The sequence below is a fragment of the Pseudopipra pipra genome, chromosome 3 (genome assembly GCF_036250125.1).
Source record: "Pseudopipra pipra isolate bDixPip1 chromosome 3, bDixPip1.hap1, whole genome shotgun sequence".
NCBI classification, from domain to species: domain Eukaryota; kingdom Metazoa; phylum Chordata; class Aves; order Passeriformes; family Pipridae; genus Pseudopipra; species Pseudopipra pipra.
This window is the reverse complement of record NC_087551.1, coordinates 28,186,471-28,211,798: the sequence shown is the minus strand read 5'-3', so window position 1 is coordinate 28,211,798 and position 25,328 is coordinate 28,186,471. Positions and strand designations below refer to the sequence as shown.

At 40.1% G+C, this 25,328-nt stretch overlaps 1 protein-coding gene across 9 annotated transcripts in view; it reads right to left on the bottom strand.

Moving 5' to 3' along the window:
* TTC7A (tetratricopeptide repeat domain 7A) overlaps positions 1-25,328 on the bottom strand; it is a 175,725-nt gene that overhangs the window by 93,176 nt on the left and 57,221 nt on the right. For all 9 annotated transcript variants that reach the window (XM_064648409.1, XM_064648410.1, XM_064648418.1 and 6 more), the window contains 4 exons: positions 25,111-25,215; positions 15,765-15,882; positions 9,293-9,350; positions 5,867-5,939 (listed from right to left, as the gene is read on the bottom strand). In XM_064648409.1, coding sequence (XP_064504479.1) covers positions 5,867-5,939; positions 9,293-9,350; positions 15,765-15,882; positions 25,111-25,215 — 354 coding nt within the window. The remainder of the gene's footprint in view (positions 1-5,866; positions 5,940-9,292; positions 9,351-15,764; positions 15,883-25,110; positions 25,216-25,328) is intronic.

Genomic DNA, 25,328 nt, shown 5'->3' with positions numbered 1-25,328 from the left:
TTAGCAGATTCTCTTTTGTTTGTTTACCAATAAGTTTTATGCAGAGGATTTTTAAAAGATTCTCTAGTGCCTGAAATTACCATTACATACATTATTCCAGATCTGTGTTTGGCTCTGGAAATCTGCAGAAAACAAAACGTGAAAATGTGTACATTTCTTTTCCTCACGTATGCTTTCCCACTGCTTCTCTTATGGATGGAGAATGTAGTTCCTTCTTCCCTACTATGAGAAGTTCCCACCTAGCAAAGTTTTGCAGACATTTTTCTATCCTGGCATATCAACAGTGTCAAATTCCCACTGCCTCCACAGCTCTCTCACAAAAACAAGTAGCACATCACTAATGAAAGCAACAATTACACTGCCTGCAGCTATAACAGAAGTTGCTGATTATCTAGATCCCAGGTATGCTTCTGGGAGCATGGTATATATATTCTATTCGTGGGACAACTTCATCCTAATGTCCAAGTGACATTTCACTCTTGCTGTTCATACACGAGCCACAGTACTTAACTACCCTATTACTGGTGACTCCATGCAAGCCTGGAGATCAGTGTGACTGCTCCAGACATAACCCCAAACTGGCATCTGGCCCACAGTGTCAAAACTGCTGAATGTCCTGGCTGGGATTCAGATTGGGATACATGACTGAGTGCTCAGCTTTAATGAATTACTGCTTGTCAGTGGAGCTACTTTAACCACATGTGTTATTACAGCTTACTGCAAAGGTAAATGCATTGGCGTAAATCACCAGTGTTCCCCCAGCAGCTCACTAGAATACATTTTTATACAATGTAAAAATACTAGCAATGACAAGACAACTTGAAACCAGGACAACAAGCATGAAAACTATTGTGGGCCCAGATCTGCTGTCCACAAAGCTCTTCAGTAGATATATCAGAGATATATAAATTGACTTGCTAAAACAAAGCTGCTATCAAGACTCTTTTTACACTCAGGACTAAAAACACCTCCTATTTTTTCTATTCCTCTGTCTCAGACCTGCACAAGTAGGCATAAAGAAGATACAAGCTTGGAGAAAAGTAAGTTCATTAGACGAAAAAGAAAACCTGTAAACCAGACAACTGGAGGGGACTTTGAACAGCCTGTTCCAGCTGACCCTTTTTCGAGCAGGATTGATCTGGGTGATCTCTAGAGGTGCTCTCCAAACCCGATTATTCTATGATTCCAAGACTTGGGAAGGTGATCCTAATTTGCTAGTATGAATCAGACAAAGAATAATACTTGCAACTAGTGTTTTTAGTGAGGGGCTTCAAAATTGTAAGGGTACTTGACCTTACTTGCACGTGAACATGCAAACTGAGTCACAGACTTTGCTCTATGTGTTGCAAGGGACTTACAGCCACACAACTGCAAGTCCATACCCCTAACAGAGGCCTGCCATCAAAGAAGCTCTCTGACTGTGTTGCAACATCCATGAAATAAAGCTGCATAAAAGTCAGTTGTGGTCTCTCCTACAAACCTGTGCCTGCTGGGCAGGCAGTCATATACTGCTGATATAGACATAATCTAAAATAATTTCCCCCTGTTCTGTAGTATAGGGCCTGCAATGGTTACATCTCATTTCAGTGCTTCCCTCTAGTACCATCAGAGTCACAGGCAATGGCTGGTTTTGAAATTTAATTACGCTTCTCTGGCACCTAATTGTTTAACTTGAGTCCAGAAAGGTTCCTTGGTGCTCTAAGACCATTAGTGGCCTACACCGTTCTGCTGCATAATTAGAAACACTGAACAAAAAACTTTTAATTATATGAACTCTATGCCTTTATGGGAAGCATTATATGAAACAACAACCTGCAACAGACCAGAAACAATGAAATACAAACTAAATTTCTAGAAGAACAAAAGCAACATATCTGGCAGCAGTCAAAGCGAACTTCTTTTGAAAGAGGTATTTTTATTTAAGTAACTGCATAATATGAGAAAGCTGGAAGCTGGCAGCCCAGATGGCACCCTGAAACTTCAGGGCTTTATCAGAGGTAGGCTGCCAGTTTAAAATTCCCTACAAGCACTGAGCTTTAAAGTAATCTTATTTCAGCTGGACTCCAAGTCCAAGTGAGGCCTGTAATTAGAAGATGCTGCACTTCCCTGATTTATCTTTCTGTTAACAAATATACCACACGTTTTGCATGGCACACAGGTAAATTCACATCACACTGATCAGGAAGCAAAGATGCCGCACTAGGCCATAAATAGCATCTTGCAGCACTACCAAATATAATGACGCAACATGGATTGTTTAGGCTGCCTCTCAGAGAATAGGATTTATCTCAATAATGCCATATGTTTCCTTAAAAACAATGTTGGGATGTTACAATTATAGGTATAAAAAGGAAAACAGTATGAGTGTTAAAAATAATTCCCAACACTAGAATGTGCTTGCATATTTAAAATGGTAAATGAAATAGAAACTTGTAAAGAGGAGTTTTCAGGCCTTGTAATTTCACATCAGTTGACAGTTACACTTAATTAACCATTAAAACAACCCACTCCATCTCTTTTTATAGCATGGGGATTACAGAAAGGAGGCAGCTTTATCGACTGGCAAGAGCTTCCATTGAAAACAGACTTGCTACAGTCCACCAGAACTTCAGGAAAACTGGAATAGATGCATCTGCACATTATTATTTAATTCTTACTACAAGCCATTTTTGATCACCAGAAAAGTCTAGGCTAGGATGTAGGCAGAAAAGCAGCAAGCTGCTATTCAGCAAAGAGGCACTAGCTGGTCCAGAAGAAAGACAGAGATCAGAACTACCCACATCCAAGCAGCCACTGAAAGAAGCATCTCTTGATACCTACTAAAAAAGAGTTCCCCTTTTGGGGCAAAGGCAGCAGTCTCTCCTTCTTGAAACGAAACTAAAACCTGTAAAAAATAACTGAAATATTTTCTCTGGTCTCTTAACTGATGTTTATCTCAGTTTTAGATCCAGACACTCTGGAAAGAAGCAGGTGTTTTCTGGATATTGCCACTTGAAACATGAGGTCTGTTGGAAGCCCATACGAAATTGGTGAGACTTCCAATCCTCAGCTGCTGACCCCTTGCTGTCTTTTCCTTCCTATTTTCATGCAAAGAAAGGGCAAATCAGATCAAGTATTAAAATGGTATGAAACTACAAACGTTGTTTTTATGTATTCAATACTGATTTACATGGAATTCAAGGTCAAAAACACCACCACCCCCAAAATGAAAAGGGAATCAACATTTAAAATTAACAAGAACGCTGCTGACTCTCTAGAGTCATTTCCATAGAAACTGGCCTGCTAAAAAACAAGGCAATGCATTAAAATCAGTGAGCTTTAAATGTTCATTCTACCTTGTTTTTGCTGATCCAAATGCTGTTACCACAGAAACAGGAGAAGCAGCCGAACCAGCCGCCGGGAGTTGGGAGTTACAAGTTTCATTTGTCAATCGGCTTGGCCGGCTGCCAGCCAGGCACTGCAGGTGGAGATATCCACTGCAGCAGACACTGACCTTGGCCTCATGGCACTTCAGCTTTGGGGGAAAATCAGACTGAGACCTCCCTAACAGAAGAGGGTATTTACTCTGCATTTTGCTGGAAAATCCACCCTAAAACACTGTGTGGCTGACCTAGACCCTCCAGGAGTCACTGGAGTCTTCCCAGTGACTCCAGTTGTCTTTAAAAGACATGGACACACACAACACACACATAAGCACAAAGCACATCATCATCATCTTTCATTTCGGTTGCTGCTGGTTTCAACTGCCAACTCCGCAGGAACCTTTTATAACCATTCCTCCTCTTGTCACATCCTCATCGTATGTCAGAGGGAAGCTTATGTTTTTCCATTTCCCCTTTCCCTTGCCCAGTGGTGACAGAGACAAGTGCTATTGGAAATATTTTACAGCCTTCCAAGGAAGACGAATTGCTCCAGCTTTGCTTGGCACTCTACCGGTCAGCTACCTTCCTTGCTTTGTTCCATGAAAACACTCTCTTATCTATGCAAGCTGATACCTAGATTTTTCAGTGCTGGGTAAGGTTACCTCCTTTATTGATTCTGACTAGGGAAACAAAAAGGCCTATTCGTTGAGAAAAACATTCAGGTATTATACTATAACCTACTATGTAGAAATGGCCTGATTTGTTGGTACTGTAGCATTGCTTGATGAAAGCCCTGTGATGTTCAATAGTTAATGCAATCTATCAAAAAAGGTATCATTTATCTTTCAGTTAATCAGAAAGAGAATATATTAGATACTTTAAATAATTAAAGATATTAAAAATGCATTACCAAATGTTTATCATTAAGTAAACCGGCAAAAGAAGAGCAGGATATTTTACAGCAGTCTAAAAATAAGGATGTCTCAGGTATCTCCTCTCTCTCCAAGCATGTGTTAAAGATTTATGGCTCACTTGATGGGAGAAGAGCAAGAGCAGTATCGCAGGGGTCAGGCTGACACTACATAATACACTTAGATCATAGAGCTATGCTAACAGAGGCAACCGGCAGAACATCAAGGATGAAAATACACAGGTGAAGTAGACAAAAGAGAAAAGTGAGCATGAGGACAAGAGACTTAATGGTAAGAACAGAAGGGAACGGAAATGAAGAAATAAGACAGATGAAAAAACATTGCAAAGACAGGCTGCAACCAGAGAAAAACAAAAGGTAACAACTTAAAAGGCAGTGGACCAGTAACAGTGAAAACAACAAAGAGCCAAGGACCACAAAAATCTCGATTTTATTTTTTAGGATAGCAGCTGAAAATCTGTAACGCTTTTACTCATGGCAAGAAGCAGAAGAATCAGCAGATCAGACAATCTTCCCCTACGAGGTAAAAGCTGTGAGAGAAAAGAAGGGTAGCTGGATATTTTTTAATGAAAGATCCTGAGCAAACTGCATCATAAAGCAGCCAGTAGGCAGATGAGAAAGTTAAATAAGCCATTTTAATTATCCTTTCTTATTGCATGCTTTCTCACAACACACTGCTCTCATTATGAAAGGGTTACAAAAGTGACATTATCAAGAGGGTGCTCTCTTGGAACAATTAGTTTAATCTAATGAACACACAACTCCCCTAATTAGCTCAGGAAAGTAAGGATCCAACTGTTCAGCTCTGTAGTATAGACTAAGGAGAGAAAACTGCAGCAAGCAGAAAGCCTGCCAAAGAGAGAAACTACGATGAAGAAATTTCAAATCTAGCTAGAGTCATTTAAAAAATAGAGGCTGCTCCAATAAAGACTTTGGGTTTTAAACAGAAGGGACAGAGAAATAAAACACAACCAAATTTTAAGAAGGGGCAGAAAAATAAAGCACAGCCCAAATGGTTGTGTTTTTTTCCTGAAAGGCAATGCAAAGTATTTTCTTATCAGCTTAATTTTTATGAGTTAACACCTGCAGCAGCATTCAAATGGCAACTAATCCCACTCACTGCAGAGCTCCAACGCTTGTCAAAGCCTAACGTCAAACGTGTCCAAGTATGGAATAAAGCAATCCCCAGTGCAGGGAGTGTGCGATCTGGCTGATATAGAATCGGGCAGTAACGAGAGAGGCTTTGGAGCGGCCTGCAGCAGGACACAGCATGATACCCAGGGAACAGGAATAAACACACCTCGCTCAACCCACACAAAGTTGCTCCAAGACTGCTCAGGAGTTTGAGCTGAACACATGTCCTAGAGAAGGTCATTCCATGTGCTATAGAATTACTATTTTAAAAATACGAATTAAAAAATATTTTACATAAGCATATTCTGATTGCTTGATTGATTACAATGTAGGAAGGAAGGGACCCCGTTCAGCAAGCCTGGGTCTTGTTCAACTGTCCTTCCAATGTACTGTCCTTCCACCCTCTCACAACTAAGTGATTTCCAATTATTGCACATACCTGTCTGACAAGAGCCAGCTGCAGTGAGAGGTAGAGGATGGTTTGGTGATCTTCTGGGGCCAAGTCCCGTGCTCTTTAAGGATGACCACACAACACAAAAAGAAAAGTGACTGTTAGATTGCACTTTGCAGAATTTCTTCACCATGAGCTACACACAAGGACAAAACAAAACCCAGTCTTCCCCCACAGAAACTAGTCCAGTAACAGGGGAGCACACTGAAACTAGACAAAAAGCAGAACAATGTTGTCCTGGCTAAGCTAGAGTCACAGGAACAAGTATGTTCCTGTGAACATACTTCAACTGCCAGGATGTTATACAACTTACGTGCTCCTTCATTAAATGCCACTTAATATTTTGGAACTTGGATAACTAATATGGAAAAAGTAGCTCTGAACTCATAACAAACCCATCAGAGCATTCTGTTAAGTAATATAAAGGTGATGCACACAGTTGTCCAACTTGTTCCTACACTGCCACTTTTCAAACAATACAAGAGGGTTAGATTAGCATGGGAAAAAGTAGTCACTATTGTGACTATGAGCATGTAGAGGAACGACCGAGTAGAGGACTAAAGACAGGAGCCTGTGATAGAAGCTGGTGCTCAAATACACAAAACATTCTCCATCCTGCAGCTTCTAGTTTAATCGTTGACAGTAGATTCCTAATTTGGAAAAAGAAGACACTGAGGGAGGAATGATTTGATGACAGGAGCTGCGCCTGGACCAAAACCAAGGCTCTTACTTCTCAAGCTTGGACTCTGAGATACTATCTTCTAGTCCACAACAGGCAGCATGCATTGCAATGATCCCTTGACTAGTGAAGGCTGCAGTGTCTCCAGAACCACATGTGGAGGCCCTTAACAGTGCAAGGCAGGGAACAGGGATGGACAGCCTGGGCAGAACTGTCCCCTCTGAGACTATGCTAAGCATGGAACTGCAGTCTTGAGTTTGCTAGCCTATGGAGAAGCCATTAACCAAGTCAATGAGAGGATAGTGTTTTGAGGAACCTAGAAGCAATGTGGGGCACTGGCTCACGCCACACTGGCAGCCCAGTCCAGGAACTAGTGGTTTATACCCTCTCTGACTCACAGAGCTCACTTATAGCTCTGCATTACAGGGAAGTAACTTCACATGGGAGAAATAGGGAAGAGGAAAGTCCCTCGCAGCCAACTGACATTCGTGACCTCTTTCTGGGCTGTGTTCCAGAACCCCAGGGAAGCCTGCACCTGCATTGCCCTGACCAAAGCGAGCACAATTAACGTTCTTATGAGGGAGAAATGACATGCTGACAACACTGGTGGTTAAAAATCCTGACAAAACTACTAATTTGCTAATATTAAAACAAATAAGCAAATAAGAAAAAAATTACTTCAGGAAACAAACTACACACCGCTTTCAGGGTAGCCACTTCTCAATTGCCATCTTGGCCTGTGAGCAAGAAGCTGTTGGATTTGACTTTTATAACTAATGGCTCTAGAATAAATTAGTTTAGTATGGACTGAATCTGTCCTGTAATTTTGCAAGTCAAGGTAGCACTCAGTGATTCTGAAGCAATGCCAAAGAGATCCAAGTGCAATTAGTGAAGATAAGTCACTTCCACTTCAAAACACACAAAAAAACCCAACCAAAATAAACCAAAAACAACTCCCCCAAAAAATCCAACCAAACAACAGTAAGACTCCACAAGACAGAACTCAGCTTTACCCTATGCTGTTGGAGCAGGGTGAGCCACCTCTTTAGAAAGCAGCTCCCATGAAACCTTCAGTAGCCTCTCCAGCAATAAATACCAGGGAAAAGTTCACAAGAGCATAGCAGAAGAGATTAATGGTGCTTTTGAAAAGAAACAAAGGGTTGTTACTTTACTGCTCAATTTCCTCGCAAGGAATTAGAAAAATATTTGATGCAATCTTCCAGCTGAAAAGGGCCCTTACAAAGATGGCTACAGGCCAAATCACGGCCTGAGAGATCATACTTCAAAAACAGGTGGAAAAACAAGGAAGATTAAAAAAAGAAAGAAACCAAACTCAGGCATTTAGAAGAACACTAGTAATCAGCTCACCATCACATCCCTGTTGGCTGAGGTTTGAGTAACAAACGCTTGGCTAAAAGCTTGTCTGCTTCCTAGCTAGAGTTAAGATACCATGAAAACAAGTCACAGCCAATGGGAAAGGTCAAAGGATAAAAATAAATGCAGTTTAAAAGCTCTGCAGCACCACAATTACACCAAAATTAGTCAGTAGTGAAAGTATTACATTGGAGTGCAGGAACTAGTGTGACTTAGAAGTATAATCCTGATCTAAATAGAGAATGAATAAATGGCTTTTAAAAATTTTATCTCTCAGATCTCCATAGGATAAATATTGAGAATTACATCTGTGGTTTCAGCTCTTGCAATCACTGCAAAACCAGTGCAAGACAAACACGCTGGACTTCTTGTTCAGCATCAGAAAAAACAGCTAAGATCCATTAACATCATTCAACCTGCTAAATCTGTACTTTGAGATACTACAGATCTCAAATTTTCTACACTTTCGTGACGTATTTATGATCACACCAAACCCAGAATTAGATACTTCAGCCTAAGACTTAGACCATATAAGCTTCCATTTAATTGCCATCCAAAGTCTGTAGGCATCTACACTTAAAATAACTACCCAAACATCACCCTGTGTATTTTGGGTGATGTAACTTAGTCATAACAGGGTCAGGAAGTTCACACCTCATCTCTCTACCTCACAGAACTGACAAAAAAGGGGTTGAACCCAAGCAGTTTTACTTGAGGTAACTGTAGTTGCAAGAGAGCTTAATTCACATGTACCTTCAGGGCAGAGCCATTGGATCAGTCACCCCCACAAAACAGAGTGATGAAGAACAGGTGAGTAGTGATGTTTTGTATGCTAGCTCTGTAGCTCCTCATAGAACTGCTCATATAAACCACTCATTAGGACAGCAATTATCCCCCCCCTGGTAAGTGCACTGGTGCCAGGTCACCCCATAGCTGCCTATGTCCTGATGGTGAAGGTACTTTCCCACCATGAGGGAAACAGGAGTTTAAGAGTGCTTCACACAGGAATTAAGACAAAATTAGCTATCCATGTTTGCCAGCTGGCATCATGTGCATCATGTGAGGAAGCTGCATCTCCCAGCACTGTAGATCTTACTGCAACTAATTTGGGCCTAAGGTTATTTCTGTTTAGTAGCAGAACAGGTACTCTTACCTCGGACATTCAATCGAATAATCGCCGCATTTAACCATTACAAGAATGGTTTTGACAGACTATTGTTGAAACCTAATGAACTGTTTTTAAACTTTCAGGCAAGGAAGTCTTACGCAGAGGGAAAAAACCGCGAACATTAAAAACAACAATTATTCTGAATTTATGCAAAGAAATACACAATGCAAGTATCTGCAAGATTCCTACTCACCTCTCCAAAGTCTGAAGTGCCTTCTTGTTTAATTCATCCTGAGTGCCCTTCAGAATAGCTGTAGAACAAGATATAATGCCATTTAATAGTTGAATTCAATGTTTCATGTTACCTAAATAAATATATAGAGTATTTCAAAATGGGAGCATAAAACCTGTGGAAGTCTGGACGGGGGTGTGTGTGCATGTGTTCATTTTAACATGAATTCTGAAATTCATTTTTATTAGATTCTTCTAACTCTCTTGTTTGAAACGCTGAAGCATTTCTTTATTCACATATGTCACTGAAAGGGGTTGGGAAGAGAATGGGCCATACACTAACTAGATACCAAGGGTATAACATGCCCTCTGCCAGGCCAGTGTAAATGCTAAAAGCAGTAACCTGCAGCATATTCTGACTCAGATACAGACTGCCTCCACCACCATCTTCATGTAGGAGGGTGCTGCAGGTTGAACAGGGAACACAAGGAGCCAAACTGACAGCTTTATGACAAAAACCTTGACAACACACCACATTCCTTGAGACCACAGACTTTTAGGCTACTTCAGGTGTGACATTAGCCACTAATTCCCTCCTTTGGGCCTCTAATTGATTGAATAACAGAACCTGCCCACTACACTCACTCCTCACCATATAAATTCATTTCTAGCCAAAACCATAAATGAAAGAGGAGAGTCAAGCTCCTGTTATACCAGGGTATCATAGGATATCATCATCAAAATCAACAGGAACAGAGGAAGAGCTTAGAGAAGCATCACTTTCTCAGATCCAAAATATCTGGAAGCCTAGTGATAAGTTTTCAGAAACGCACTGGCTGTGTTGTGCTGGTTCTTAAGTTTTCAGATTTTGCATAGCAGTTGTTTCTTGTTCTGCCTATCCTGAATTTGAGAATGACTGATCAACAACACAAAGAAGTGATAAGTAGTTAATCCATCAGCAACCATCTACCTATGAATATATTTGATTTCATACATTAACTCAATGTATGCTCCAAAACAGAAAGTTACTAAGTAGTATATACTTAAGCAACGAAAAAAGATAAAATTCAAGCATTCTTGAAAGTTATTAAGAAGAAAGAGTTGTGTTCTTCTACAAGACCTAAAAAGGTAATCAGTTTCTTGGGATTCTACAACATGTAAGCAAGTGAAACTTTGAAAGTAACTTGTTCTGCTGAAATAATTATAGTGATCAGACCTTTTTTTATTCCTACATCTTCCAACAGTTCTTCAAAATACGAGGTTCATTTGGAAGGAACAGTAATCTTCAGGATATCCCACATAATAAGGATTATAACTTACTTACTTATACACAAAACTACAAAACCTACTCTAAGTATTAAAAACTGATAAAAAATTTGCATTTTGAAGAATAAATTTGAAGACATGGGCTTTCACGTAAAATGCAGCCTTTATTAAAAACACTTCGCCCTCAGTAGTCTTAAATCAGGCCACTACAGAATACTGCAAAAAGGTAGCAAAGCAAGAAAATTTAGAAAAAAAAACTTAAAAGAATGAAGATTGATGTAAACAAAAATGCTTGAGAAGACATTGGAAAGGATTTGATCACACTTATAAACATCCATACAGAAAAAATATGTCAGGTTTTGTTTCTCATGGAAACTACAAGATTTCTTAATTAAGTTACAGAGCAATTCTGGAGATGACACAGTAAGGAAGACTGAAAGAAATGTTATTATTTGCCCCTCACAGAAAAGCAAGAACTTCTAGTTGGTAAGACATTTGACTAATGTTCAGCTTGTAGTCAGAAAGAACACAAAATGTGTTATGGAAATGAAGTGATTACTCCACAACTAGTCAGCTTTGCCTCTGCACTACTGGGAAATAGCATGTGACTCCCACCTCCTACAATATGGACTGCATCTTCAGCTACCACTAAGTAGAAAATATGGTTGTCCTTCTTTGGATTTGTGTCTAACTTGGATGAACACATTGAAATTTGTGTTTGACAATACTGAGCACTGATGCTGCACATTAACTATGCCATTTACAGGGCCTTTACAGCTAAAGGAGATAAATAAGGAAAAAAAAAAAAGGCAATGAAAAGTGATTTGGGGAGAGATTCATAAAAAGAAGCTTGGCCAGCAGGTTAGGGTGATCTTCCCACTGTCTCTGCTCTCATGAGACTCCACCTGGAGTGCTGTGTCCAGCTCTCGGACCCACAACATAAGAAAGACATGGGTCCATTGGAATGAGTCCAAAAGAGGGCCATGGAAACAGTGAGAGGGCTGGAATACCTCTCCTATACAGAAAAGCTGATAAGAGTTGGGGGTTTACAGCCTGCCCAAGAGAAGGCTCCAGGAGGCCTTACTGCACCCTTTTAATACTGAACGTGGACTTATAAGAAAGACAAAAAGAGGGATTTTTGGATATTTTTTGTTTGTTTGTTTGTCTTTATTTTTCTTACCAGGGCCTACAGGGATAGGACAAGGGGTAATAGTTTTAAACTAGAAAGATTTAGATTAGATATTGGAAAAAATTCTTTATGATGAGGGTGGCAAAACACTGGAATGGATTGCCCAGACATGTGGTGGATCCCCCAACCCAAAGAAACCTGCAACCCACTTCTACCACTGAAAAGCTCTCATTTCAGACATAGAAAAGCTTGCTAAGGAGACAGAATTAGGGGGGTCTGAATAAACTTCTAAAATTTGCTCTCCATTCTCTGAGGAGCACTAATGAACTCTTCAGCCTCTAGCCCAACTTTATCCACTGCGAGCATGGCTGCTGCAAGTTCTAAAACACAGTATGACTTATTATTTAGATTAAAACAACCTGCAAAACAGTCTGACCAATGGGAGAATCACACAGGGGAGCTTAAGTTTCTGAAACTTCAGCAGGTACTCCCGTAAGACTCAGTACTTTTGCAAATGCCACCTGAGCAGCCCAAGATTTATTTTCTAAAGCATATTGGGTTTTTAAAGGACCTTCAATCTTACAAAAATTCAACAGGATCTTGAATATTGGTACTTAAATACAAAACTCTGAAGTCACATTTGAAAACAGAGAAGGATAATTTTTGTGTTAGTAAGCAGGTTGTGCATTCACATCTACCATGCTCTGAGTGAAATACTTAATGCTGAGGATCAGTATCAACACTACAAACATGGGGACAAGCATCTTCTAGTCTTGTCCAATGGACTGAGTACCCATTAGCAGCTGAAGCATCATCAGAGCTATTTATGTAACATATTAGTTTTATGGGAAAGAATTCAGCTTGTAATGTGCAAAACTGTTCCATTATGTGAATCATAACATAAGAAGCAGGGATGACAGACAGATGGGACTTCAAAAATACATTTCTGATCCAAACACCGATGTGCATGCACCCTTTTGCAAATATCAGTGGGTTTCAAAAACTATTCCCTTGTGTTAAGACTCCTAATAAATACAGCAAGGCACACAGTTTTAGCACCCAGAATTATAATTAAAGATTGTATGTGCTCTTATCTCCAAAAGCAAAAATGATGAGTTTGTTCACTAACAATTTATTAACTTTCTAGTGAAAAAATATGAGGGTCTTTTAACATTAACCAATGCTGTCAGTACGCTGTTTGTAAAATCCCCATGGACTGACAGAATATCACTTTCCAATTTAGTCCCTGATCCATGGCCTTCTACCAAAACTCTAAATGAACACAGAGATACAGCACGGTCCATCTCTGAAAAAAGAGTGAGGGACTGTTAAATCTACAAAGATTTCACAACTTGTGAGGTGGTCATGTGAGATAAGAGCACTTGTATTTCATAATACACCCTCAAGCCAATCTTTACTCTTTAGCCTTTGTTAATTTCATCTCACTTTTCCCTGGCTTCAAGGGATTCTTCACCAGACCTAAGGGAAGCAAACTTGATAATACAGCTTATGTTAGAACTGGAACTACAAGAGGAAGAGAAAAGGTTTGCTGTTGGTATTGACCCATTGGGAACAGATCTGCAGAAAATGGACATTCAGTACAAACCAGAGGTTTATGCTTCTAAGAGTGGGACAAAAGCGTCAATGAATTCCTCTGAGGACACATCTTTCAGCTACTTCAATGCAACTTTTTTCAAGAAACCTGTAATTAGACATTAAAAACAGGGAAACTATATACTGCTACCCAGCATAAGCTTCAGGAAGTCTTATTTCCTCCATGAGTAAATCTAATAGTTGTAGAGTGACTTTTTATCAAATGCTCCCACTAAGTTGTTTGAATTGTCATTCAGCAGGATTCTCTCTTATGACTCTGTTTTTTACCAAGTGCATTTTGCAGGTCACAAAGAAAAGGCTTTAATACAACTCCTCAGTGCCTTTGTCACAGAGGAGGAGAAATAACTACTGAAAGGATATATTAAATAAGAAAGTCTAACCTTGGATGGAAGGCATCTTGATATAATGTTGTAAGCTTTAGAAGGCAATTGGTCAAATGTCTCCGAAACACTTAGCTACCATTGAAAATGCTGATTCACTGAAAGTCAACTCAAGTGGAAAGTTAATAGAAATCATATGTATACATACAGATGTTTGACTGTGTCTGCATATGTCACTATGAACTGGTATAAACACAATGATAAACAAGATTGACAATATGAGGCAGGATTACATATGGGAGAGGAGCTGTCGTCTTCCTTTCAGTATGTTCTAGCCTTGCTTCCTCATTGTCATATGCTATTTTTTTAACGACGCTAATGAAAAATGTCTTGCTAGTACAGATTTGACATTTTCTAATTCCATATTCATGACCATCACATGTATGCTTTTGAAGGACCTAATCCATTTTATTAAAATATATTCTGAAAGATGGAAATACACTCTTCCTATTTCCCTCAAATAACTGACTGGTCCTGTTGACTTAAAGGCTAGAGAGATACGAGGAGAAGACAGATATTCCACTGTTTCACAACATAAATCAGATGCTAATCTGGAAAAGAATCCAAGGCAGTTGTTGTAAAGACTGGGGTTTTTTACATTAAAATGGGCACAATACTGAACTAATCCCTTGAAAACTCAAGAGACTACCAGAAGAGTTTCCAACTCTAATTTTGCTACACCAAAGTTTTTTTAAAGCCAGAGTACAGCACATGCCTCTACAACTCCATTCTTTAGAAACCACCTTCTTTTCATACTGAGGATAACAAATAGATCATAAGGGACTAACATAGAAAACCTCCTATATCTCTGAAAATAGAACTGGAATCTTGTATAGCTATAGGAACAGTTTAAACAAAATCTAGAAAAAATGCCCTAAAACAATAGGCTGTTAAGCATAACTTTATTTCTAATTAACTTGAAAATATGTAAGAGAAAGTACAGGCTAGGAAGGATGCATTTTTTGACATGAACTTTCTAAGGAGAACTATTTTGACGCAGAGAAAAGGGGAACTGGAGAGAGGTAGAGTGCCTGTTATCCTCCAGGATGAAAATCAGTTCTCAGAACAGCTGATCAGATATGGCTGCCTGAAAAACTACACCAACTTGCACTACTGAAGAGCACAAGCCCCTTTATCATGAACATGTCTTGGAGAATTCTGGTGTAACTTGAAAGGCCAGCATACTTCCATGACACCATAATACAGTCATTTTAGCTTTGTTTCAGGCTTCTTTGCTGGAAGAAGTTGGTTTGTTTCTGTGGAACCCATCTGACAGAAAAGCCATTGTTTGCATGAGGGCAGGACTGCCAAACTGATTAAGAAACACACTAGCCCAGCCATTATTCAAAGAAACTACGTTATAAGGCCTTCTACCTATGTTAGAAGTCATAGAATAAACAAAGACTGTTCCCACCTGTGAGCTTGATGAAGGTCAGAGCTAGAACTCTCCTAAACACTGAGACTTCAAGCCCTTCTGGCTACCAAGGACCAAATCTGCAGAAGCCTGTTGTCCAGTCATTCAAGACCCAAGCAAGCAGCATTTAAATAAAATACTTCTTACATTCAGTGGTCTGCTTCTAGTCAACATCCACACTTACCAGTGAGGTAGATATTTTTATCTTGTTTACTTCTAAGTAGAGAAAGAAACGACATCACAGAGACGTTGAATCTCTGTGGGGAATCAGTATCATGCCAAGAACTGAAGTCAGGCATCTCTGACTCCAGTTCTTGGATTGTATTTCTTTGTGATTTATGGGTGGGTGACAAAAATATGAAAATAGATGGAAAGCCTGACTTTTTGTTGTGTAAATAAGTGAAAGAAACGTATTACAAATATTCAAGTAAAGCACACCAAGCACTGGCAGCTACACTCAGATTATCATCACCTAAGTATTGATCTGCATTTCTTCCTTTACCTAAAAATTTCACTTTTACTACCACAGTTCTCTGAGCAAGAGAACAATCTCCACTTATCTTGCAATCTGATTGTTTTTCATGTCTAGTCAGCACTGAAAGCAGATTTTCTAACAGATTTCCATTGCTTGCACTGAAGACTTTGAACAAATGCTCTCCATACAACACACTTGACAAAGAGGGTAACTCACCATCAGTAGCTTGAAGACTGTATGTCAGGCCCAGTGCCAGGTAACCCTTTGCTAGGGACTCTCCGGCATCCTCGCCCAGGTCTATCACCATTTTAGCAAAGTGTTCTCCTTCTTCCAGCTGCAAAAGAGGTAGGTTGAGATTTACAGGCATTTCCTCTATACTTGCTGCAATAAGATTATACCACTAAACTTACCTGGAAGTGATCTGAGAGCCGTTCACACAAGGGCTTTCAGTGATCTCAGTGAACAGTCACAAAAAGGATGACGTAGAAGGTCAGATTAGCAGACCTTGGTGCACATGCACAGTTTTGAGAAAAGTTTTTGTTTTGCACCCCAAACTATTTCCAGATGTTTAAGATTAATCTTACTTCTATAGTTCCCTTCAGACACACTTCAATCATGCAACCTTAAATACACAAGTTGGACTAGCTGGACTATCCTAGCAGTACATTGAAAAGTCTAACGGGTCTCTTCCTTAAAAATAAACACCGTCCAGTTTTATATTTATGGTTTTTTTAAACCTTAGCAAATTTTACCTCCTTTTAAAATGCTACTAGAGTAAAACAAGAAAGCACTAATTTCAGCACATTCTCCTCCCCACAACTTTCCTTTCCAGCTGTCCACACAGATTTATTAACATCTGTAAAATCTGAGTTAATGGTAATTTTAAACAAAAAGAATAAATTGACTATTTTATTACAGAACAGTGTTTCTTATTTCTAACTTTAGAGTCTCATTACCATCACTCACTCGTCATAAGTAGAAAGGACTAAGACCTGTAGATGGTACATACCTAAAAGGTGCAGGTTGGAGAGGTACAGGCAAAGCTGTAAGTAATGCCTGAAAGACAGAGCCTACTGGAAGATCTCCTTTCTGTACAAGACAGTATGCAGTTCCTGTCAACCATGAGAGTCATCCCTAATCAAGATGCAAACATCATTACACTATCGGAAAAATCCTCCTTTTGGAAAGTTTTATTGCACGACAACTGACTTCAAGGAATGGGGTTGTTTAATTTTGAGAAAGTACTTTTTTGTTTGAAAGCCATGTGGTTTAGGCACAAGTCCTGCAGACATGTGCCCTCTTAATACTCAGCTTCATCAGACTTCAGTACCTAATGGTTCCTTAACATCTAAAATGACTCACCCATAACAAACTCCAATCAAAATGTACCAGCAGACTAGAAATTTCCCTTCCACAGAGATCTGTTAATATGCTACCTATGAACAGAATCTACTTGACTTGACATAATATCCTGTCAGTGGGCCTCCAAGTCACATCACCTGAAGACATTCAGGTGACAATATTAACTAATGGTTTCATAAATAAAGGAGCTGGGATTTATTAAACTCCCTGAGGCCATACAATTCAAATTAGATGCAGACTGATAGTCCCCAAATTTCTGAAATCTCAAATCAGTCAGTCCAATAACCAATGTATATGTTATCATTAAACTCTTTCCTGAAAGCACTTTGAAATCATTACAGTCTTGCTCATTGCCCAGTCAACTATTAATCTGGAAACTACTAACTGAAACAAGAATATCCCCTTGGGGAATACCTGGGCTACAAACTAAACTGCTAGGACTGTCTTTGAGTCCAAAGTCTACCCAAACCACCAGAAATAGTCCTACTGACTTCAGTGATGTTCAGATGAGACCCTTTAAACTCTGATCACATAAGGAAGACAGAGATTCATTTCAAGAGATTTCTTAATATTGTCAGTAGCCCTACTGACTTCCCTGCCACAAATTGAAGTGTGTTCTGGACCAGAGCCTAGGACAATAGAGAAGAAAATGTCCCATGACTTCCCACACAGAAAAAAAACAAACCAAAAACCAAAACCTACAAACCAACAAAAAAACCCCTTCTATGAAAAAACCCCTGAATTCTTCAGCTCTCAGGAACTTTTATGTAAGACATGAAATCTCTGCAGCCCAAAAATTCATTATGCACCTCTTTGTCACCATAAACAGCTATATTCCCACTCTCTTTCTTCATTGCTTATCCTTTTCTCCCCCCCACACACTTTCATTCAAGAAGTCTCCATTAAATGAAGAAAAGAACTATACAAGGAATTCTAATGACTAGTGAACAAGGGTAGGGGTGGGTAGAGTGTATGAAGAAAAAGATTAAATGACAGGTTTGGAGCTGAAATGGAGACATTTAAATTGGAGAGATTTTGCTCCATTGTTTCTCTGAATGGTCACCTGATGGTATTTCCAGCCTCTGACTGACGGCCTATGCTACATAAATCAGCAGTACACCATTCAGCCTTCTTGCCTGCCAGTTATCCAGGGCCACCTGTCAGTGTCAGATTAATCTAATGTTTGAATAATTAAAACTACAACTTTTCAGAATGGCTGAAACAGCACTTCCAGCACATTCTTGTAAACATTTATTCATATTAAACACTAATGGCACTTTGACTAGCCACAAAGATTCTTATGAATGCAAACTTAGGTCAGCTGAAGTCTGCTTTGAAAATAAGTGGCCTTGCAAACTCCAGCACAGCTGGTTCTGTTTATGAGAACATTTACTTTTCTTTCTTTCAGCATTGAGACACTTACCCCGCCAGCCCTGCTGCGGCAGCCATCTGCCCCCTCTTCTCCCATTTTCCTACTCTTCAATCATCCTGGGCAAGTGTGAAAAGCCAAACCTTTCACTCACATCACCCACTGTGAGGTTCAACTCTGCAGTGCATCAGTCTTGCTGATTGCCTAGTCAACTGTGAATCTGGAAACTACTATCTCAAACAGGAATAACCCCCTTGGGACACACTTGGAGCTACCAACTAAACTGCAAGGAATACCAGATCGCAGTCCGGATGAAAACTCCCTCTCCACACACCCAAGTGAGGGACCAGCAATGAGCCTGAGCTGTGATCTGCCAGTAAAGCTGTGTCTGTGGGGGTCCTTAAAGATATGAGATGTCTCCACTCTGTATTGCAGTGATGAAAAAGGGAACGGGGAAGCCATCAAATGAGGCATCAACCCCTTTGGTGACCCATCAGATAGAATCATTCTCCTCCATATTGACACATGACCTGAAGCAGGAGCTGCTCCCTCTTTCCCCATGTGGTGCCAGGTATGTAAAATCTCGCCCTATGGGACTCACAGAAGTTGTGAGCTCAAGGTACACAGAAGTGAGCTGAGTGGCAGAAAGCTTATCAGGAGAATCAAAATGTCCATTCCTACTCCTGCTGCACAGCCAGGAGCCAGCCTCAGTATGAAGGGTACCTAAGTGATTCATTCACTTCAGAAGAGTACTCCAATGTTAAGGTGACATAATACTGCATTGGAAGGGCAAGAAACATCATCAAAACTTCCTGTTGCAATTTACAGGCCCTTGCCAGTAAGCTTCTGCACAGCAGGCATGGCACAGCATCACTTTGTGATTAGGAAATACACAGTGTCCTGCTGTTACCTGGTTGCTAGCAGCTCCCAACACCAGAGAAAAGATACTTTTTTGGGCCAGTAAGAGCTAGAATTCAGTTTCCTTAGTGTCACTACTTCTTATTCTCTCAGAAGCAAGCAAGAAACGAAGTCTCAAAGCCATACAGACATACCTCCAATTTGGCCCTTACTGTTCTTACACTCTTCTGCATACCTGGCACTGAAAAGCTGATGGAGAGAAGGGCAGCATCCCAGGTTGCAGGGAGAAGTTCCCTGCTTCCAAGACTTGCATGGAAGAAAGTTCAGAAAGCATGCATAGAGGAAAAAGAACCTAAGAGGAACTTTTTGCACTTTGAACTCAAGCTGTATAAACTGTCAGGAGGCACCTGGAAGCACTAGCTAAGAAACATCTCCACCACACCATTAACAGGCAGACACCTGGCACGTGGAGAGAGACAGACTGCTAAACTGAACTCACACCAATGAGGTGGTAATACTGTGAGGCTGGTTGTTTTTTTTCCCCCTTCTACTGCCTCCATCATGTTTGATAGAAAAAGAACAATTGCTAGCTGTGTTACCCTGAGGGCTGTTTCCTCTGGTACAGAGACTGGCTGTTCCAGCCACCCTTGTTACTTGACTGCAGCTTTTGGTGTGTGCTCCAGCCAAGCCCAGGGGCATACTGACAAGGGAGTGGAGAACAGCAGGTGCTGTCCCCTGGCCTAGTGCCACCCAGCTGGTTTCCAACTGCCACCCAGCTTGTTTTTAGAAAAGCTCAAGCCCTACCCCACTGAATCAACACCCTCCAAGACTAAGTGAGAGCTGCAGTTCTCACCAGCACACATTTAGAATAACTGAAGACAAGCAAATTGATGATGTACAGCAGCATGAAAATGGCACCTTGCTGCACCAAAAAAGAGGAGCACACAAGGGAAGAGGCAGGAAATACATCAAATGACACTGGACTTAGGACAGCAGACAAGGTTAGTGAAGTAGGTGAGTTTGGAACCAGTGACACTGAATGATACCCAAGTACTTAAGTGACCCAAATCCTATGAAAAGGTTATCTATGCAAAATTACACATGATATTACCTTGTTGAATTGACATCTTCTTTTAATTTTCATGACACTGGGTTGTAGGTATAGAGAATAATTCAAAGAGAAGAAAATAAATATTGTGAAAAGAGAATGTTAAGTGGAAAAATTATAGGAAGAAAGTGATCAATAAGGTATAGTCTAATGAAAAGGTTTTGTCCCACAGATGTTTACAGCATATAGAGCTAATGACATGTTACCTGTGTCAGAAAAAAAAATCCTGTGTTTTCTATGGTTGGTCCAGTCAACATTTTCTTTGTGTCACTATTGTAAAGCCCAACAACTTACTCTGTGTCTAAGATCAGCCCTCAGCACTTAGGAATACTCAGGCCTTTTCTCCACTGTAGTGAGAGTGGTTTGTTCATAAAGAAGATGTATGGAAGGAAAAATTCTTCGTCATTTTTAATGTTTAAAACCCATGGGATTGCCCCAGTAACAGTAGCGGTGATGTAAGCAAGAATGTCTTTTAAAAGACAGAAGAAATCTCTAGTAGCTCCTTGCCATTCATTGTTTTCTCAGTAGCCTCTCACCCCAGGGATGTCAATCCTCTAGAATGTCCACTCAGCAGGCAGAATAAATCTGGGAACAGGACTAGATTTGATCTTTCAATACTATTCATACTGCAATAAGACCTAAGCATTTCCAGGCAACTTCAGGGCTCCTAAGTGACTGGGTACAAGCACATGCACAGCACTTCTTATCTACAGTGGCAGGGTCAACAACAGACAGAAGGAGAGAGAAGCACTCTCTGATTAAGTGGTCTTTGAAAGTAATGAATGATAAGCTATTACCTCAGAAGTATGCAGCTCTAAATCTACATCCTGCCAGCCTCCCCCAACACACACACACACCCCCCATGATGTCCTGACCTCACAGTATGTCTTACTCAGTTTTTATGACTCCACGCATGGTCTGCCCTGGCCCAACACCACACTTCTCCCTTTTCCCTGACATTCCCGGTCTTCCCAGCAAAGTGCTGGAGCAGAACACTTTGCTGTGCATATCAGTTGAAAGAAATGAGGGAAAAGTCTCAGGCACAGCACCATCTTGTGCTTCAGCTTTCGCCATGGGATGAAGTCCCTCCAAAAGTTCATACCAGCTGGTAATTCTGGCATCATTCAGTGCTACGCAAGTTCTACACAACACCACTATTGCTATTGTATCAACTGTGGTGCAATGAAAGTTGCAGGAACATGCCTCATGTTGTCCTGGTTTCCGTCAGAGCAGAGTTCCAGAAGATTCAAGCCTATCCTAGCACTGCAGTCCATTTCGCTTTGTGTGTATTTACAAGGTTTTTAATGTGTCTCCATTGAAATCAATAGACTAAAAGACACAGGAAAGCATCACAGTAATCCAAAATGCTTTAAATAAGGCTCCTAAAATGGAGAAATTCAATATCTAACACTTGCCTGTAGGCAGAAGTCCCTTTTTTAGTATTTTCACAAGACCTGCCATAACAGGATCCTGGAGAACCTAGATTAGTAGTGAAATTAACAGTACTGTACTATTAAAATATTAAAAACAACAACTCATGCTGCAACTCAAAGTCACTGCCAAAATAGGCAAGTGAGCATTCAGCTGAGGCTGCGCCAGGGAAGGCTGAGTGAAAGAGGAAATTGCAGGAAGCCTTTTAGCAAGCAGAACTCTGAATTTATAGTGGAGCAAGGCAGGACAACCTCAGTATGGACATATTCCAACGAAAGCTACTTCAACTTTTTTCCTATGAAAATTTAAAACAATACTCTGAACTACAATACTCAAAGACTTCCTAGTGCATTCTAGAAAGCTAAAAGACAGCTGGCTAAACACAAATGGGCTTTGTGTTCACATGACAGAAATCATCCACATGCAAATTCAGCAAACGGCATGCTGAAACCCAAGCAAACTGGAAGGCTCAGCAGCATGACGCCTCAAAAGTAATTCTGAGCCCACTACAAACACATTTGTAACATACAGTATATAAAAATTCAAACTTTGCTGAAAACTTTTGTATTTGTATTAGGTACAGGCCTGACTGCATCCTGACCATATAAATGTGGTTTATATAGGTGCACTAGTTTTGGAGTTTTCTGGTCCTCCAAGACTACTGGCTTAAGCTTTAGAATGAATCAAGTATTGATTTATTGTTTACACCTTTTTTTTTTTTTAAAGATTTTGAAAACCCGTAATTCTGAAAAAGGTAACCAAAACACTGCTTATACCATTCAGTTGTTTACTGCAGGTCCCATCCTAAAAGCTAGTGGTTGATGGGGCAGATCATCTCCTGATGTAAGCCAGCATGGTGCCACTAATATGCCAGTGGAGTAGTGCCAACTTACATCAGCTAATAATCTGGTCATACTGTCACAACAGAAGCTGGGGGCGGTTCAGTTCTTTTCCGCATCAGGCTCTGTTATACATTGATTTGCATGGCACTGTATGAATGTATGCATGTTTTCACTTTGATTTGTTCTCCATTGAGGGATTATTTCATAGATGTGATCTGAGCATCCTCAGTGTTGTAAATCACTACACTACATTTCAATTAATTTTTTTTCCCCTGGTTTTTAAAGTGTGCTGAGACATCATGTACAAAGCCAACAAAACGAGTTAAGTGATCACTAGATTAATCATGAAAGAAACTGTTCTGTGCTTCTTATGACATTCTGTAATTATCCAGCTGCATAAATGTTGTGTTTTGGGGTTTTCTTTATTGCTAGTAACTGAAAAAAGACTAAGTACTGTTTGCCCATGGGCTATAAACAAACTGGATATAATACTGCACCAAAAGGATATAGTAGACAGATGCAGGACATAAATCAGCTGTTTAATTTGGATAAATGTTGATCTGATTTCACCCTTTTCCTGCCTAGCCAGCAATCAAATACATAGATATATTTCCTAACTGAGAAATTAATCGTGTTTTATATGTTCTGAAAAGCAAGATGTATTTGAGTATCTGCAACTGTTAATATTTGTCCATTAGACAGTTCCCGTGCCATGTCTATCCCTCCTTTCTATTTATACTGGCATTGATCAACTTGTTCACTTCCAGTTTAAATTATTCAATTCTGATTTGATTGCCATGTAATTTAAATGCAAATAATTACTGTAAGGATGACATTTAGAAAAACAGTTCTGCTAAGCAGGAAGGTCTTTATTAGTCACAGGAGTCTGGCAGTAATATCAGAAGCATCCCTTTGATTGTGAGATGTGGGAACCTATCATTTCAGTTCTTTTAAAAGATGCTCTGATTTCCCTCTGACTCCTCTTAATTAAAACTCTTCTATTCCATCATCTAATTTCATATGAGGGTAGATCACAGGCCAGTGACTGAAAGGAAGAGGGGAGAGGAATATTTTTAATTTGGTTTTAGTTCATAAGGTTGTGCTCTAGATAACTGCAGTAAAATTACCCTCTTGTGAAATCATGTTTTCATTTCATACTGCACTCCGGTTCTAAGCCACAGTCTGATTAAGTAACACTGAAAAAGCAGTAGATAAAAGAAAAAACCCTCTTGCTTTGCAATAGTCAAAAAACCAGCTCATTTTTCCCTTCTTCCCTTTCTTATTTTTTAGGGTTTGCCTTTTGCTTTACCAGCTCTGCCATATATGAGAAGTCTGAAGACACGGGATTGCCCAAGGACAGAGGTGGAACTGAATTACAGCCTCACTGTCTTTTCTAAGTGTCTCTATAACAAGCTATTTTTTATATCCTAGCTGTGCTTTGAAAACTTCATCAGAGACACTAGTAAGCCTGGTCAACACAGTTGTAATGCCTGGCTTTCACATTGTTTTACATCTATATGAACAGAAAAAAACCTTATTTGCTTCATTTTAAAAAATAATATTCACTGTGAACATTATTTTATATCACTGAATGACTTTCAGCCCTCAAAATTTAGATACTGAGCTATGGGTACAAAGCTAAATTGCTCATATGTAGAGCAGAGGTAGGTTGGGTAGTTCAGGAAGGATTCTCTGAAGGCCCTCAGACCTAGAAGATTTTTCCTAGAACAAGATGCTGCCCAGTTCTTGCTGACTTATATATAAGTTTAACCATTACAGTCTGAACAGTTTAGTTCATTCAAAACCATACATAACCAGATGGCCTTCCTCATGGTGGTGTCAACTGATAGAACTCAAGTTTAGCTGAACACCAGCTTTCACCATATAGGGATGGAGAGGATGGGGAGGCAGGGGTAAGAGGGCACAACAGCAAATGTGAAAGAACTTTTCACCAAAATCTGGGCAGATTCTTTTAGTGTTTTCTTTCATGTTTTCTTGCATCTTTGTTTTACTTCTACTAGCAATTGTAATCCTTCATTGACTGCAGGGACACCTCGTGGTGAGGACAGGTGAGAACAGCAGGCTGCTATTCAGTTAATTAAACCAAGTAGCAAAAGAGTGACAGATGTTTCTGCTCCTTTGGATAATCACGGGCACCAACTTCCACTCCCACTCTTCTTCTGGGGCATACATTAACACATCCAGAGCACAAAATACTGACACATCAACTTCAAGAACACAGGACTGAGTTGTCCAGTGGACTCAAACTGTCTAACAGTCCACTTATAACTATTAACTTTTTTCTTCCAGGGGCTACAAGAGTGGCCAATTCAACACAACACTCAATTGAAGAAGCAGTCCTCAGCATGGCTGTAACGGCTTTCCACCCTCCTCCTTTTTTTAATATGCCAGTAAAACACATTTCAACAACTCGCTGCAAAATTTCTTGCTGGGATTTACACTTTTTTTAAAAGGCACACATGCGCATGATTTTTAGCAGGGATTCCCTTTCTTCCCACTGCAACTACACTATGGCACTGCCGCTGCAGAACCTGATCCGTTACATAATAAGAATTGCATCAGCTTGCTTACCCAGTGCAGCGACCCAATGCAGACCTTGGCAGCCAGAAGAGGAACGGTGGGATCCGTAGGTCGCAGTTTAGCACATTCTTTGAGCACTGACACAGCATATGCCGACTGGAAGAGAAGTGGGAGAGAGAAGGAGGAAATAAAAATGCTGATTAGACAATGCTGTTACAGAGTCCAAGCAAGATATTTCAGTGACATGTACAACGAAGTACTATGGAGGA